General features: G+C 37.8%; 1 protein-coding gene across 6 annotated transcripts in view; it reads right to left on the minus strand.

The window, feature by feature from the left end:
- The window catches only part of trdmt1 (tRNA aspartic acid methyltransferase 1), a 123,875-nt gene that overhangs the window by 8,541 nt on the left and 99,762 nt on the right, over positions 1 to 15,572 (minus strand). For 4 of the 6 annotated variants that reach the window (XM_077508316.1, XM_077508317.1, XM_077508319.1 and 1 more), the window contains 3 exons: positions 14,448 to 14,773; positions 6,898 to 6,955; positions 5,341 to 5,470 (listed from right to left, as the gene is read on the minus strand). In XM_077508316.1, the coding sequence (XP_077364442.1) occupies positions 5,341 to 5,470; positions 6,898 to 6,955; positions 14,448 to 14,773 (514 nt within the window). Of the gene's footprint in view, positions 1 to 873; positions 2,038 to 5,340; positions 5,471 to 6,897; positions 6,956 to 14,447; positions 14,774 to 15,572 lie in introns of all 6 variants that reach the window. The other 2 variants (XM_077508321.1, XM_077508318.1) reach the window with 1 other exon arrangement.

A 15,572-nucleotide genomic window follows, 5' to 3' on the forward strand; every position in this document is an offset into this window, starting at 1 on the left:
TACGATACATAGTGATGTGGTGTGAAGGCATGCTGCCATAGACATACTGTTGTGTCTTTATGTTTCGGGGCTTCAAAAAGACAAATATGGTAACATTTTCACTAGGGAAAAAAATGGTAGCCTTCAATGTTCCCTCTAATTTCCATGTGACTGTGCTTTCACCTAAACTTCTTGAGCAATCCATGGATTACGGTGAGCAACATCCACCGACTTGTATACAAACTCACAATGCCACTTAAATCACCATAGAGAGAAGATGAAGCCACCGGCAGCCATTTTACGTTGCCACCCACTAAGTCGACCAAAGTTGAAAATATTCGTTTTCCCGCAGCTTTTTCATGTTAATTTACTGTCTCCACAGTGAAATGCTGCCGTGTGTGGCGTATGGTTGTATCTCAAGACTGCAAGAAGCGCTCCATGCACATTTCATTGTTATGAAATTAACACGTATATAAATTTTCTCTTATAAGCTATACCTGTGAGGGCTATTCAAAGACTTGTCCGCATCATGTTGTCAGAACCATGAACAACTAACTTGAGTCCATTTATTTACAGTAAGCGCTTGACAACATCAGACATGCACATGACAGCCAAACCCAGTGGCGTGCACAGACATTTTCGGGGGCAAGTGCTCTGGGAGGAAAAAAGGGCACTTTTTGCGCAAATGGAATAATAGTAAATAAATTAGTCTGACTATGTGGTGGTTATCACGTTATCTATTATTGAATTAGCATATAGCGTTTTAGGTGGCCATTCGGCTAATTTATGCCCATTTGTTTGTGGTGTATGAGACATATGCTACTTCACAACAAAATTGGTAAGGAATAGAGGGCAAACAACTAATACAATTTCACTGGATTCATAATAAGTTACCTGGCTGGTGGAGGAGCAGGGGAAGGAGATGCGTGCGTGTGTTTGTGTCTGTCCCACTGCGACCAACAGTGGCTAGCGGTCACGTGACAAAGGGAGTGGGCGAGAGAGAGAGAGTTTATTAAAGTGTTTATTAAAAAAAAAAAAAAAACTTTCCAAAGGGCACTTTAGGCAGAGGGGCAAGGGTGTCAGCACCACTAGGGGTCTACCTGTGCACGCCTATGGCCAAACCAGTATTACACCTGTCCAAAACCTGAGATCATAAATTACATGATGTATGTTCCAAAAAAAATTCAAACCACACATACATCATGTGTCAGACGATTAGATTCAGTCCTAGTTTTTTTTAATCACAGGTTATTTTAGGCATAATAAAGTCTCAAAACATTTTTTATAAATATGGGCCCACATCGTCCACTCCAAAATAATGGAAAACGAGCCGCTCCGTCCCACAACACGACATGGCTGTTCCCCTTGCATTTAAGCTTTTTTTTTCCCCACATTTTACTTCCCCACTCCATTAACCACACGTACTATATCAAGTTTTAATTTGTTTATAGGAAGTTAATATAAAAAATACAAACAGGTTAGGATTTTTTTTTTTTTTACTGCGCTGAAAGACATTTACTGTGCGCAAATACGGCAATTTAGAAGACCCCCATACGTGGCCCGGCCTGGACCAGGTTGAGTGGACGTGGGGATGATGTCGGTGCCAGAGTGACAAGAATTGAGAACCACAGGTCTATAGCATGCATTTGACATGAAGCATGTTTTCTGAAGCACCAATTATGTATCCTCACAATGGGATTAATTTAGGATTTTTTTTCTTTAATTCAGCAAGTCAATAGTTGTTAAGAAGAAAAAAACAACACGAAAAATAAAAAATAAAAAAAAACGTCCATTAGCAAGCCCACAGAGGAGTATGTATTGTGGGGTTACTTTTAACTATTCATTCAACTATAACATTAACCTACATTAAGAGAATATAAATTGGGATCTTTTGGGAGCAGTCATTGAAATATCTGCAGTGCCATTTTTTATTTTTTTTTGCCTCTACTGTTCAACACTAGGAGATCATCTGGTGAAGCAGTCTTTCCACCACAACAACATTGAGGCTGTTTCCCAGAAGTCTGTAACGCTGTCTGGTGGGGATTTGCTCTGGAAAGGCTAAAAAGAGACATTAACAAGACATTCGTTATTTCAACATGTAGCACTCAACTGTACATAAAAAGTACATTCAAAACTCGGTTTTCGAACGCTTCTGTTCTCGACCAAATCGGTTTTCAACCAGAAAATTGGAGAATTTTACGTCTCAGAACTCGTCCAAAAAATCGGCTCTTGACCAAACTGAAAAAAAGCCGAGCGTACCTGAACGCGACTCACTCGGGAGAAAAAGCCGAGCGTACCTGAACGCGACTCACTCAGGAGAAAAAAACTGAGCGTACCTGAACTCGACTCACTCGGGAGAAAAAGTCGAGCATACCTGAACGCGACTCACTCGGGAGAAAAAGTCGAGCGTACCTGAACGCGACTCACTCGGGAGAAAAAGCCGAGCGTACCTGAACGCGACTCACTCGGGAGAAAAAGTCGAGTGTATCTGAACGCGACTCACTCGGGAGCCGAGCTAACTCGAATGCCTAGGATGCTTCCTGCGTAGCACATTCACGTTCAAAGTTCGTTCGGAGCAGAACTGTTCTTTGTTATTTACGCAAATCTGTTTTGTTTTTTTTTTGTTTTTTTTTTGCATCGTGTATTAGCCCCTAATCATGGGTTCAAAGAAAGAAAGTGCATTTTGTTTTTCTTTTTACACCATTTCACTAAAATACCGTTTTCTATTTATGGTAAACAGTATACAGTGCAGTTTATGGTGTTAAATAGTAAAAAAAAATAATAATAAAAACTTGGAAAAAGTTTTTTTTAGATTTGGAACGGATTAAAATTATTTACATTAATTATAATGGGAAAAATTTCGGATTTCGAACAATTCGCTTTTGGAACAGCCTTCTGGAACGGATTATGTTCGAAAACCGAGGTTTGACTGTACATACATTATATAACATATACACAGACGTGAAAGTGGGCCGGAACGGTCTGGTACTACGATCCGGTAAAAGATTCGGGACAGGAACGATCCAAAACTATGACGGCTATGCAACTGTAAAATAACCAACGTTAAATAACCTGCCATGCTGCCACACAAGCATCTACTAACGTCTGATTTAAAACATAATGGTTAACAAGTCTACTAAAGTGCTACTGAATTGTTCCAGTGTGCTTGTATTGCTAATCCGTTTCTAATAAATATTGTATTTATTCGTATTCCACGGAGTTCTGTTCGCCGGCTCCGTCTCAGTGTATTTGAGTGACGTCACCCAGATGTGTACATAAGTGCGTGTGCCGCAAACCAACCACCACGCTCATTAAAGCAGATTTTATTGTCACGGTGAGTCATCAGACTTTGCGGCACCATAACGGCCACACCCTTTGGCGAAAAGTTACAATATTTGGTGTGGGGCATGATAAGGTAAGGCTTTAAGGTTAAGGCTTTTCTGGCCAATTTTCAACTGGATCTCTTCAACTGGCTCGGCACAGTACAGTGGTACCTCTACTTACGAAATTAATTGGTTCTGGAAGAAAATTCTTAAGTAGAAAATTTTGTAAGTAGAGACGCATTTTCCATGTAAATGCCCTAATCTGTTCCAAGTAGGGGTTTGAATTGCCTAGTACCTGACGATTCGATTCGTATCACGATTCACAGGTCACGATTCGATTCGATACCGATTAATCCCGATACGAATTTATAAGTCGATTGTTGAGATTTTTTTTCATTCAAATTTAGAAAATACTAATCAGTAAGCTTGTAGAGTGTAAGATTTGTATGAAAATGTATTATTTATTTATCTGAAATTTCAGTCTTATAGAGGTTGTAATCTGTTTGTTTGAACAGCATTAAAATAAAATATTAAGGCTTAATGTTCCGTTCATATAACATTCTTCCATGCTCAAGGTGTGAATCCTAACCCGAAGTCAGACGTTTTGTTGAATATTTTTCCATTAAAAATGGAAGTTTAAAAATCGATTCACACACACACACAAAAAAAAAAAAAAAAAAAGGCAATGATGATAAGACGTTGAATTGGTAAGACTACCGAATGAACAATTCTGAGCTCTTAAAAAAAAAAAAAAAAAAAAAAAAAAAAAGATTTTTTTTTTTATTGAATCGATTCGAGAATCGCGCGATGTAGTATCGCGATATATCGCCGAATCGATTTTTTTTAACACCCCTAGTTCCAAGCCTCCCAAAATTCAGACATAAATGTTTTATAAAGCATGAAAATGCATCAAAACATGTAACAATTAGATTATTGCACAATAAATGAGTTGTGCATAATTTAAAAAACAAAGAATAAAGAATAAAAATGATGGTCATTAATCTTTTTAACTGCTGTCCTCATCGTTTTTTGCCCTCTTTGGTTCATATTCCCTCTCAGGTGTTTTTTTGCCTGGTGTTTTGTAAAGAACTGATCCAAGGGTGTTTGCTTTTTTTTTTTTTTTTTTTTTTTTAAATCCTTCGAAAATGTCCAAGGCAAACATCATCTTAGTGAGCAAACCCCCGACTGGTGAGCACTTTTTTCTGGGTGACTCTTAAACAAATTCCGAAACTTCATGGAAACTTCCGGTACGGTGAGGCATCTTATTCCAAAAAAGGCCCGTCTCGTCGCAATTAAAAACTGACTGTGTCTTTATCAATCACCAATTGTTTGAATTCGTCGGCCGTTAGTTAATACATTTACGAAAAACTATCCGAACACCTGATGGGCCGCAGGATTAATGATGAGGACGCTGTATAGACACCGATCTAGTATCTATGCTCATAGATACCTATGGTAGGTAATAGCCATAGCTGAAAATATCTTGCGTTTGGTAATGTATTTTTACCTTTCGTATCTAGAAATTTCTTTCGTAACAAGAGGCAATATTTTCCCGTTGAGGCGTTTCGTAACTTGAAAATTTCGCATGAAAAGACGTTCGTAAGTTGAGGTTCCACAGTATGACATTTATTATCACCACTAGGTGGCACTCCATCTATAACAGAATTTTGTCATATGTTTTCAGGCCGTGGCTATTAAGACACATGAGAGGTTTTTGTGTTGCTTACTCTGTCGTCTCCATCAGGCACATGCACTGGGTTTGGCTAGGTCTACCAAAAGCACTCGAACTGCTGCTTTTGAAACGAACTTGTCACCCAAAAATAAACAGCAGCCCTTGGCAGGCCAACCTGGAAAAATCCTGCTGGTCCTACCGTGCTAGTGCAGGCCTGGCTACAAGCAGTTTGTGATTGATCAAACCGTTTGTCATTTTAATTGTACAGCAAAGAAAGAAAGCAGTGATGATGTAATTGTATTTGATGGAACTGTTATTAAAAAAAAAAATTGTACAACTTCAAGTGCTGATGGCTTTTATACTTACAAAAGCTTTCAGGGAAGCCCATGATGTTGGCTACTTCTTTGGGGGTAAAATAACGAAGCTTCAGTCTCAGTAGCTGTTGAACTTTTTCTTCTTCTAACAATTGGTCCAGATTTTTAAAAACACTCTCGATCTGCAGAGCAGGAAAGTAAAATAATAAGAATCCAAACAAATAATATTCAGGCTATGTTATGGATTACTTGGTAACAATTAATGGCTGGTTATAACTTTTGAAACCTCATAACAGACAAAGGAATTTCATTTCTGTGTCCTGGATATGCCACCGTGGGGGTTGGGTGGGGACCAATAGCAGCCCCCACAGACCACCAGACGGGCTGTCCCCCTTTCACAAAGAGACAGCCCCCCACCCTGTCTGAATCCAGCTCTGACTGACACACAAAAAGAAATAAAAACTGTTTCAGAAACCCGAGTGTCTTATTTCGCAACAGAACTCAACTCAGCTCAACTCAACTTTATTTATATAGCACTTTAAAACAAGCATTGCTGTATACAAAGTGCTGTCCACTAAACAGGAATCGGTCCTGCAGTAAAGATAAAGAGTAAGTTAAGTAAAATGAGAACAAAATACATTGTTAAGTATACAAGTGAATAAAATTTACATCAATAAATTAACTCTCTCAATACATATGACGTATATGTACATCATAAGCGTCATTGTCGCCGCGTACACATGACGTATATATACGCCGTAAGGCTTATTTTATGCTATAGTGTACATTAGGGTTTGACGCAACTTTTGAGTGAAGGATCAGGCTTGACTGCGACGTTAACAACGGCCAGCGGGTGTCAACAACTATAATAGTCAGCCACTATTACGTTGTAGAAGAAAAAAAAACAGGAAGTGTATGCGTCGGCCGGGGGCTGAGGCGGCCGGTTCGAGTAACACGGAGGCCGCGGAGGATGAAAGAGTGCGAGCGATGGGCAGAAAAATAAAACAGCTAACACTGGATGAGTTTTTTTCGGCTGTAAAAGCATCGTCATCAAAGGATGATGGCGGCGATCAAGTTTCACGTCGAAGAAACGCGTCGAGCAGCCGTTCAGCGACGCTCCGCCGGCCGCGTCCAGTGAGGACGACTACCGGGAGACCGGCAGGACGCCCGATCATCCCGACACTTACACCGATTTGGAGGACGATGAGTATAAGCCAGATTTGGATCCTGACCTTTCAGAATATGGAAGCTATTCAGTTTATCAGGTTAGAAAATTAATGTAAAGAAGACCCAGGTGTTTATAAAGATGTATGCAGTTAACTATAAACCTGTAAATGCCAAACTACAAACAAATTTACAAAGATGGAATGTGTGTGAGGCTAGCCATGGTCTTTCTTGTCTTGAGCCAGAGAGTGTGCAATCTATCTTTTGTGACACCCACAGGGGGTCTAGAAGCACCCCAGATCTTTAAATATCTTTCGTGACACCAGCACTGGAAATTTGTTGACAAGTCTTAATTAGACCATGGCGATTCTTCTAGCTGTAGTTTGTTTTTTTCTTGTTTGTCAATTTTTTTGCAAATTATTAAAAAATTGTTTTTAAAACATACCTCTGTTTCCAGGCAGCATTGCAATACTGAGCCAGTTCCTTCCACATACCGCCCATAGCTTTCAATTAAAAAAAACGCACACACAAAAATAAACAAATGTTAAATGGATGGCTCACAAGTAGACAAAAAAAAAAAGCGAGATAGCTGTTATTCATAAACTGTGGAACAAGTTGTTTGCAATAAATACTACAATTCTGAAATCATTGAGGTGAGTTGGCACACCAAAGATTGCCTCTAATTTCAACTAAAGCTAGAATATAATGTAGGTGTGACTATCACTTGGATAAGAGTAACATTTACCTCAAATGTATGAAAAGGTTAAGAAAGGTGAGAATCCTATAATGATTAGAAATAATTGTGGGAATGCTAAAAGCATTCCCACAATAATTGTGGGAATGCTGTTGTTTCTAACCTTTATTATTATTATTGTGGGAATGCTGAAAGCAACCTTTACTGTGGGAATGAAAGCATTCCCACATATGTTGTTTCTAACCTTTATTGTGGGAATGCTGAAAGCAAAAGAAAAGAATGATCAGAAATTATTGTGGGAACATAAAGTTTATGTTATATGTTATTCGTATACTTTATTATTATTATTATGGAAATGCTAAAAGCACACCATTTTTTTGCAGTCAAACTACTCCCACATAATCCGATTTACACCGCTCAAAATTCAACTTGCTGAAAAAATCTGTGCCTTTCAGGGTATATATCGTCTGACTCCATATTATTTACAGTACTCGCACAATTTAATGTTGAATATCAACTTTTCCCCATTAATTTTCAATGGGACCGACACTGAATTTTTTCTAAGTATCACTTTCCACGCCCACTTCCATACATACAACTGACCATCATTACCGGTTCTCTAATACTGCTCAGTGGAGCAATTGGGAGAGTGCGTTGTACTTGCATCATCCAGGGTAAAACTTTCCAGTGTTTCCTCAGGTAAAACTGACTGTCCAGGTTTATTATTAAAACTTGTATTTTGATAAGCTAAAACACTGGACCTAATTCCATTTTACTTCTGAAGTGGTCTGCAAAGCCTTCGCTGAGAGTGTTTGATGGAGTCTATGACGGCTTTTTAAAATAAGGATTAGTTCAAACATGGAAAAATTTTGGATTTTTTTTTATTAACTGCGATTAGATTTGAGAAATATGATGTTCTTGCCTGTTTGACTGTTTTATTGTAGGATTTGAATTGTTCACGTCATATTTCGAAATTAACTGAAAGTAGGGCTGCTCGATTATGGAAAAAATAATCACGATTATTGTGGTAATAATTGAAATCACGATTATTCAAAACGATTTTGTATATTTTTGTTCTAAGCAAAAATTTTTTTAAACATTTGAAAATATTAAGACAAATAAAAAAAAATATGTAAGTTCATTTTGGACCAAACAGACTTTAGAATAAATTATTATTTATGTTAGCAAAAATTTGAAGTTGGGGTGCAGCGTGTGAAATATGACTTGTGGGGTGCAATCTAGTTTTGACAGGGGTGGTTGGTGAAATAACTTGTGTGGGCGTGCCTCAAAACAACTCAAAATTAATATTATTAGGGTTTCAGCTATCAAATATTTTGGTATTCGGATATCCTACTGGAAATTCTAGCGAATAATCGGGTATTTGGATAGAAATAAAAACATACCTGTACGGTATATAGCCTACTTTCTTGGTTAAACAAGTATAAATATAGAAGACAAAAACACGGTTCACTTTTCATGGCTTTGCTGTTTTGCAGATTTATTTATTTTTTTACACAGTAATATACCTATTTTATAAAATTTATGAAAGTTTGAACATTGAGAATGTTTAAACAAGAGAGAATTTGAGAAAATGTAAATGCCTCGATGAGAAAAGTGCATAAACTGTGTGGTGCGGGGTTTTAGAGCCTTAAAATATGTATAATAAATTTAAAACATAAAGCTAACAGCTTCACGAATTTCAGGTATTTTTTGGAACCTAACACCAGCGGAAAACGAGGGTAAAGTTTTGCGTGGTTTATTGATCATGTTTATGTAACTAATTGGTAAAAAAAAAATATCAATAAAACTCAAACTACTTTTTGACTATTTATTTAGTACCATGTTTTTAAAACACTAAGCAGCAGGTCATCCCTTTAGCTGTGGGTGAGTCACAAAAAATCTCTGTCCACTTTCACACCACAGTCTACACTTCTGTAGGACTGCTGATGCAGGTTTTGCCGATCATAGTTTCATTTTGACATATGGAATTACGGAAGCGTAGTGCTGCCAATGAGGAGTAAACATTTTTGCCTGGCGACTATGTTCGAACATACTCGCACATATGTTCGAACATACTCGCAAATATGTTCGAACGTATTGAAATATGTTCGAACATACTCGCAAATACGTTCGAACATAGTCGCAAATACATTCGAACATACTCGCAAATACGTTCGAACATACATGTAGGCTACATGCTAAAAAGTTAGCATACCTTTCCATGATGCCATGGGGTATTATTTGCGCATGCGCGAGTGAAAACAAAACCCCATTTTTTAGGCTTTTGAGCCACATTACCAATTCATTAGAAAATGAAATAGACTATATATATATATATATATATATATATATATATATATATATATATATATATATATATATATAATGCTTACAATTTCTGAATGTCTCCTTGACTAGGCTTTACAATAGGGCTGGGTATTGCCGCCAACCTCACAATACAATAGGTATCACGATACAGGGGCCATGATACAATACGTATCGCGATACATATGTATCCCAAATAAGACACATTTTATTTTTTTTAAAAACAAAATATAGGAAAAAAGGTATACTGAGACACGTGCCATGTTAAGTTTATCAATAAATACATGTTGACATTCTTCCTCTGCTTTCATTTTTCTTAGCAAGACACAGTGTCCAATCACCGGTGAGCGATTTTTGCATTAATTGAAGGCAATTAACTTCAAAGACGCTGCTAGTTTTGATTTTTTAGGTACAATGCAAGCCGCAAGGTTAACGAGCAATATCGATTCTGACGCCTGCGTATCAATACGTGTATTGTGATGAGGCCCGCAACGATATATTGCCGTCTCGGTTTTTTGAGCACACCCCTACTTTACAAGAGGATCTTGACGATGAAGAGAAGGAGGATATGATGGACTTTTTAGATCGCATGGGAGCCAAGTCTATCCCAGGAAAAGACAACTTGAAAACTACACTTTTAAGTGTTGCTCACAAGCTGATAATCCAACAGCCAAAATATAGTCTTGATAAAATGTCAGTAGTGGTTGTGGGTCCCAAGCTCAGGCAGTCTTTTGGTAGTGTGGGCAGTCTTGAACAAATCTATGAAAATGTGAAGCCCACCACAAAGAAAGTTCTTAAGTTGTTGGAAGCTTCTCCCTCTACACAAGCAGAGCATCTAAGTCTCCGGTACTTACAATATATCAGAGAACTCGATCAACGCGGCCTTCAAAAGTTTTTGAGGTTTACCATAGGTTCAGATGCACTATGTGTTGGTAAAATGGGAATATTGTTTACCCCTTTGGATGGAGTTGCGCGTAGGCCAATTGCTCATACATGTGGGCCTACCATGGAACTGCCCTGGACATAAACGGCCTTCCCAGAGTTAAGGGTGGAATTTGATCATATCCTCAGTAGTGAAAGCTTAGGATATGATCAAAGCGGTTTTGGATATAGCGTAGAGGAAAAACAACACAACTATCATTTCTGAAGCACTGCAAATGTTTGCTTTTTACAGCATATTTCTAAAATGGATTTCTTCATCAGGTTTACCATGCTACATGTACAATGTTTAATAGTTTACATATTGTGTCAATTATAGCACTTTAAATATTTTGGATAAAATATATTTTTCTTTGAAGTATTTTATTTCAATATTGCTCAATTTCTGAACTGTTCCATACCATAACAAGTGCACTGGAAATATTTTTGATAGAGAAAATATATTTTCCTTGGAGTATTTTATTTCAAAACAGCAGATTTCATTGCTAAATTTCTGAAATGTTCCATGATTGCACTGGAAATGTTTTTGATAAAATAATTTATAATATATATAATAAATAAATATAATAATAAATAATTTTCTTTGAATTTTTTTATTTCAAAACATCAGATTGTATTGCACAATTTCTGAAATGTTCCTTAACAATGCTACTTTATCTTCTCAAAGGCAAAAAAAAAAAAAATGGTTCTTAAACTTTTTTCAAGAATTTTGTGGTTAACTCATTCACTCCCAGTCATTTTCACAGAAGTAGTCCCATTCGCTCCCGGCTATTTTACTGGATTTTGACTGATTTTGCAAGGCCCACAGAATATTGTGTTCTATTGCTATAAAGACATGGAACCTATCAAAAGAAAGATTAAAGTCTCTTCTTTCATCAGGAAAAAAAAGTATGTTTCTATCTGTTTCCGTCTTGCAGCAATTAACATTAGAAGAGAGCTAAGTTTCATCAGTTTTCATAAATCTATATCTATAAAATTGTAAGTAATTGAGCTTTTTTTCTAGATGGTCCTGGTTGATCTCATTTGCTTTGCTGCCACCTGCTGGCCGTTTGTGTAATAACTACCATTTCTGCAACCGTTCTTTGCAGTTGAGAGGCTGCATCAAAGCCTTCTGTATGCTCTAGCATAAAAAAAAATAAATAAAAATGTATAAATACATCTTTGGGACACTTAGAACATTAAAAAAAACGTATTTACACGTTATTGGGAGCAAATGAGTTAAGTTGTGATAACATACTTGGTGTTCAACAACAACCCCCAGTGGGGATGATCACTGTCATAAACAATATGACATGGGTGGGGAAAACATAACACCACTAGTTTTGAGTCTACGATATTGTAATCACAGTGTTGTGAAAACTAAAATTTAAAAAGCATGTTTCAACATAGTATTAAAATAAAATACTCAAAACATTATGTATGGTGACTTAGGGCTTGGCGATATCAAAAAATCATTTTTTTTTCTTCTTCAGTTATTCAGGACAATTACAATTTTAATCGAATAAGCCCAACAAACATTTAAAGTCCCAATAAGAAATGTGTCTTCAGCAAGTCATCCGTATGCTCCTGTTCATTGTCCATGTTGACAGTATTTTTAATCCTTCTTTCACACCTGTAAAACATAAAAACAAACTTACTTGGTTTGCCAGAAGGGGGACATGCGACACATAAGTTCACAGGAACAAATATAAAATGTGCCATGAAGTTCTGAGAGTTGAGCCGCTCTATTACAATGGTGTGTGCTGTCTGAAGGGCAGGACCAGCACTATTAGGATATGAAATTGGTCTAAAACAAGAAAAGCATGCAATCAGGCTTGCCAGGTAAGAGCCTACTGTTGTAACGTCATAACAGGGTATTCTTCAGTTAGTTGTAATTCTATTCTTTTTTTTTTTACTACAATTCTCTTTAGAGAAACTGTGAATAAAGGATATACATGAAAACGTCCCATCATGCCATCCCAATGTGAATTTTTGATCAAATGTGAATGAGACATAATGATCATGTAAAATACTGTATTAACAGTTTAGTGTAAAGTTTTGGCAGTGATCATTTTACCGTGACTGGCAACTCGCTACTAGCGTTATTTTGTCTTGAACGTCTCTAATTGGTCAATCGCCAGAGCGATATATTCTTGACCTGGCGTGAACGGCTATTTTACCGTCAAGAGGATATTTTAGCATGATGTGTAGGCTACTGTGAATCGGTTATATTGCCGTGTGTCTTACAATGTGCGCGGCTCCTTCTTCCTGTCTCTCTTCGATAGATGGGGAGTTGCCGCTCACGTCAAAGTAACCGCTGCGTTTGACATACGTTTCAACAAGCTGGCCGAACGGAAATCATGCAAGGCCGACTTAACAATAAAGCAATAAAAAAAATTAGGAACGACGTTTACTTACTGAATTGTCCCCGTCGGTGGCGAGGCTCTGTTCCGCCGATCGATTGCTGTGGTACTCAAGTGCGGAAGCGTCATACCCCATTGCATTATGGGGCGAAAAATGACAAACCTAAATCATGTACGGCAGACATAATAAATAGTAAAAGTTACGAATAAACAATGTTTTTTGTCTATTTAATTTTCTAAAGAAGTGGTAATATGGCCCAAAAGCCTAAAAAATGGGGTTTTGTTTTCACTAGCGCATGCGCAAATAATACCCCGTGGCATCATAGGAAGGTATGCTAACTTTGTAGCATGTAGCCTACATGTATGTTCGAACATATTTGCGAGTATGTTCGAACATAGTCGCCAGTCAAAAATGTTTACTCCACATTAGCAGCTCTACGCTTCCGTATGGAATCGTCTATAATATTCAATAAGGTTTAATTATTTTACAGAACGAAAGAAAATGTAAATATGTTTGTACTACATACATTGGCCAGCACGTGTGTACACTGCACCAGCGAGCGTGTTTTGATTGTCTAGCTGTTATTTATCAAATCTACTCTGTACTTACTCACTTCTATACTTGGTGGCGAGCTTTTCCTCTCCCCCTGCTCACCGCACTGGTGGTGTTGTTGTACGCCGGCCGATCCTGTCGCTGTAGTTGTTGTGTTTTTCACTTCTACCATGCATGACACACGCAGTGAGCAATGTTTTTTATTTATTTATTTATTGCTGGTTTCAGACCTTAACGAGCCGCGTAATTGTTTGATTGACGGTAAAGTGCGAAGACGACAATCCCTCCTAAAGCAAATGCTTGGTGCACTAGTGGGAGGGGGGATGGCTGTTGTTGTCCGCTGTCAATAAAGACTCGGTTCCCATCGTTCACATTCAAATGACTCGATTCGTTCATACTAATCAACTCAACGCGGCTGAAAAGGCGGACAAACCCGCGTCCGGTTAAAGGTTGCGCATGACGGCTAACACTGTTGTTAGCTCACTGTTAGCTAGCAGTCACGGCTAAACGCTGGCACCAGGCGCCGTACAATACAACGTCAGCATAATTATGTCTTATTAGCCTCTTACCTTGGGCTTGAACCTGACTTCAGGACGAAGTTGTGTTACTGACGTCTGGCCCAACAGTTTGGTGCATTTATATTGCCATTGTTCACAATTTCCGAATAGAGGAGCACATCTTGCATTCCAATGACACGTTCCGGTAACAACTTCAAAATAAAAGTGTTACAATGCATTGATCTACATATACTACTTGGTAAAGTAAGGTTTATTTTGAAATTTGGTTTCTCACAGCCCCGTGTACTGTCATGCAAACTGCCGTTAGCTTGACTACGACTATCTCAGCGGCTCGCCGAGGCAGAAATGTCATTTCAGCTCTACTATTAATAATCGTTTTTGTAAGATTATGCATATTTTGTAATCGTGGAGGTTAACAATCGAAATCGTAATTGAATTTCGATTAATTGCACTGCCCTAACTGAAAGTTTAGTTTTTCTCCACCTCCTTTCAGCCACCCGCATTTTCTTTTGGATTTTTTTTAATCTCATCATTTCTCCACAGTCTTTGATTTTATAGTTTTAGTTTTAGTTTATAGTCCTGCAGGAAGAAAGAATAAGAAATACAAAGTACTACTGTACCTACCCTTTGGTGAAGCAGATAGACCTCCGGCAGGTGGGTTTGACAATATCCAGGATGAGAGCATAACGCAACAATACTTCAGATGGAACAAAATACTGATCCATGTTAATATTCTCTTGTGGTTCAAGGAAGTCGTGAATCTGCCTGACTGTCAAATCACTATTCTGATTCATCTTCCTCTGAGCATCATTTGTTGTCTCAAGTTTATAAAGGACATGATCTTCCATTTCTTCCTCTCTTGTCAGAGCACTAACTGGCCGTAGAGGATTCGACTGGGTTGGCTCCACAGAGGACTCAATCTTAGCAGGGATCAGCAATGTTTGGAAATCCTAAAAGATAAAGTACTGTATTACAAACTCACATGGGACTTTCTGATCACATGTGAAAGCATGCAGCCGTTGAGCAACACCCATAAGTATTGTACATGTATGTTAATATTTAGCCGATTAATGAACAACAACAACTCAACTCAACTTTATTTATAAAGCGCTTTAAGAACAGGCATTGCTGTATACAAAGTGCTGTACAAAAATATAAACATCAGTTTTGCAGTAAACAAGAACAAAGCAAACATTTTGAAGTGCGAATACAGGTTGTTGTTTTTTTACATCAGTAAATAAATAAGAAGTAGTGAATAAAGAGATAAATAACCAGTAACCAATCACAGGTCAGCTTGTGAATGTCACATAACCAAATCTAGAAAACAGGTGAGCTGTGATTGGTTATCTGAGCCCTTGTGATGTCATTTTTAGTCGACAGCAAGTTGCAAAATGTGTTTTTAAAGGTACTATTTGTACGTGAAAAATACTGAAAGTATCAAATTAATTATAGACAAAATATTAAATTTTCATTGCAATAATGGGCTAAATAATACTGTAAAGTTGACAGCATTTGTGGTAAATTGGTCGCAGTGTCTAGCCCTGCTGCCTGGTTGTGTTTGTGTCTGTGTGACTGCACTCTTCTCCAGCCCCCAACTGCTTTAGGAATAGCGGGGCGCCGCCACTTAATTAATTTAACAGAAACGCTGCTACTTATCAAAGATGCGTCACTCTGGAATATGTAATTTATGGATGGTCCCTAACCTTTACTCTGTATAACCATTACGCTAAATGCGTCCTCATGATCGAC

The sequence above is a fragment of the Festucalex cinctus genome, chromosome 20 (genome assembly GCF_051991245.1).
Source record: "Festucalex cinctus isolate MCC-2025b chromosome 20, RoL_Fcin_1.0, whole genome shotgun sequence".
Classification (NCBI taxonomy): Eukaryota; Metazoa; Chordata; class Actinopteri; order Syngnathiformes; family Syngnathidae; genus Festucalex; species Festucalex cinctus.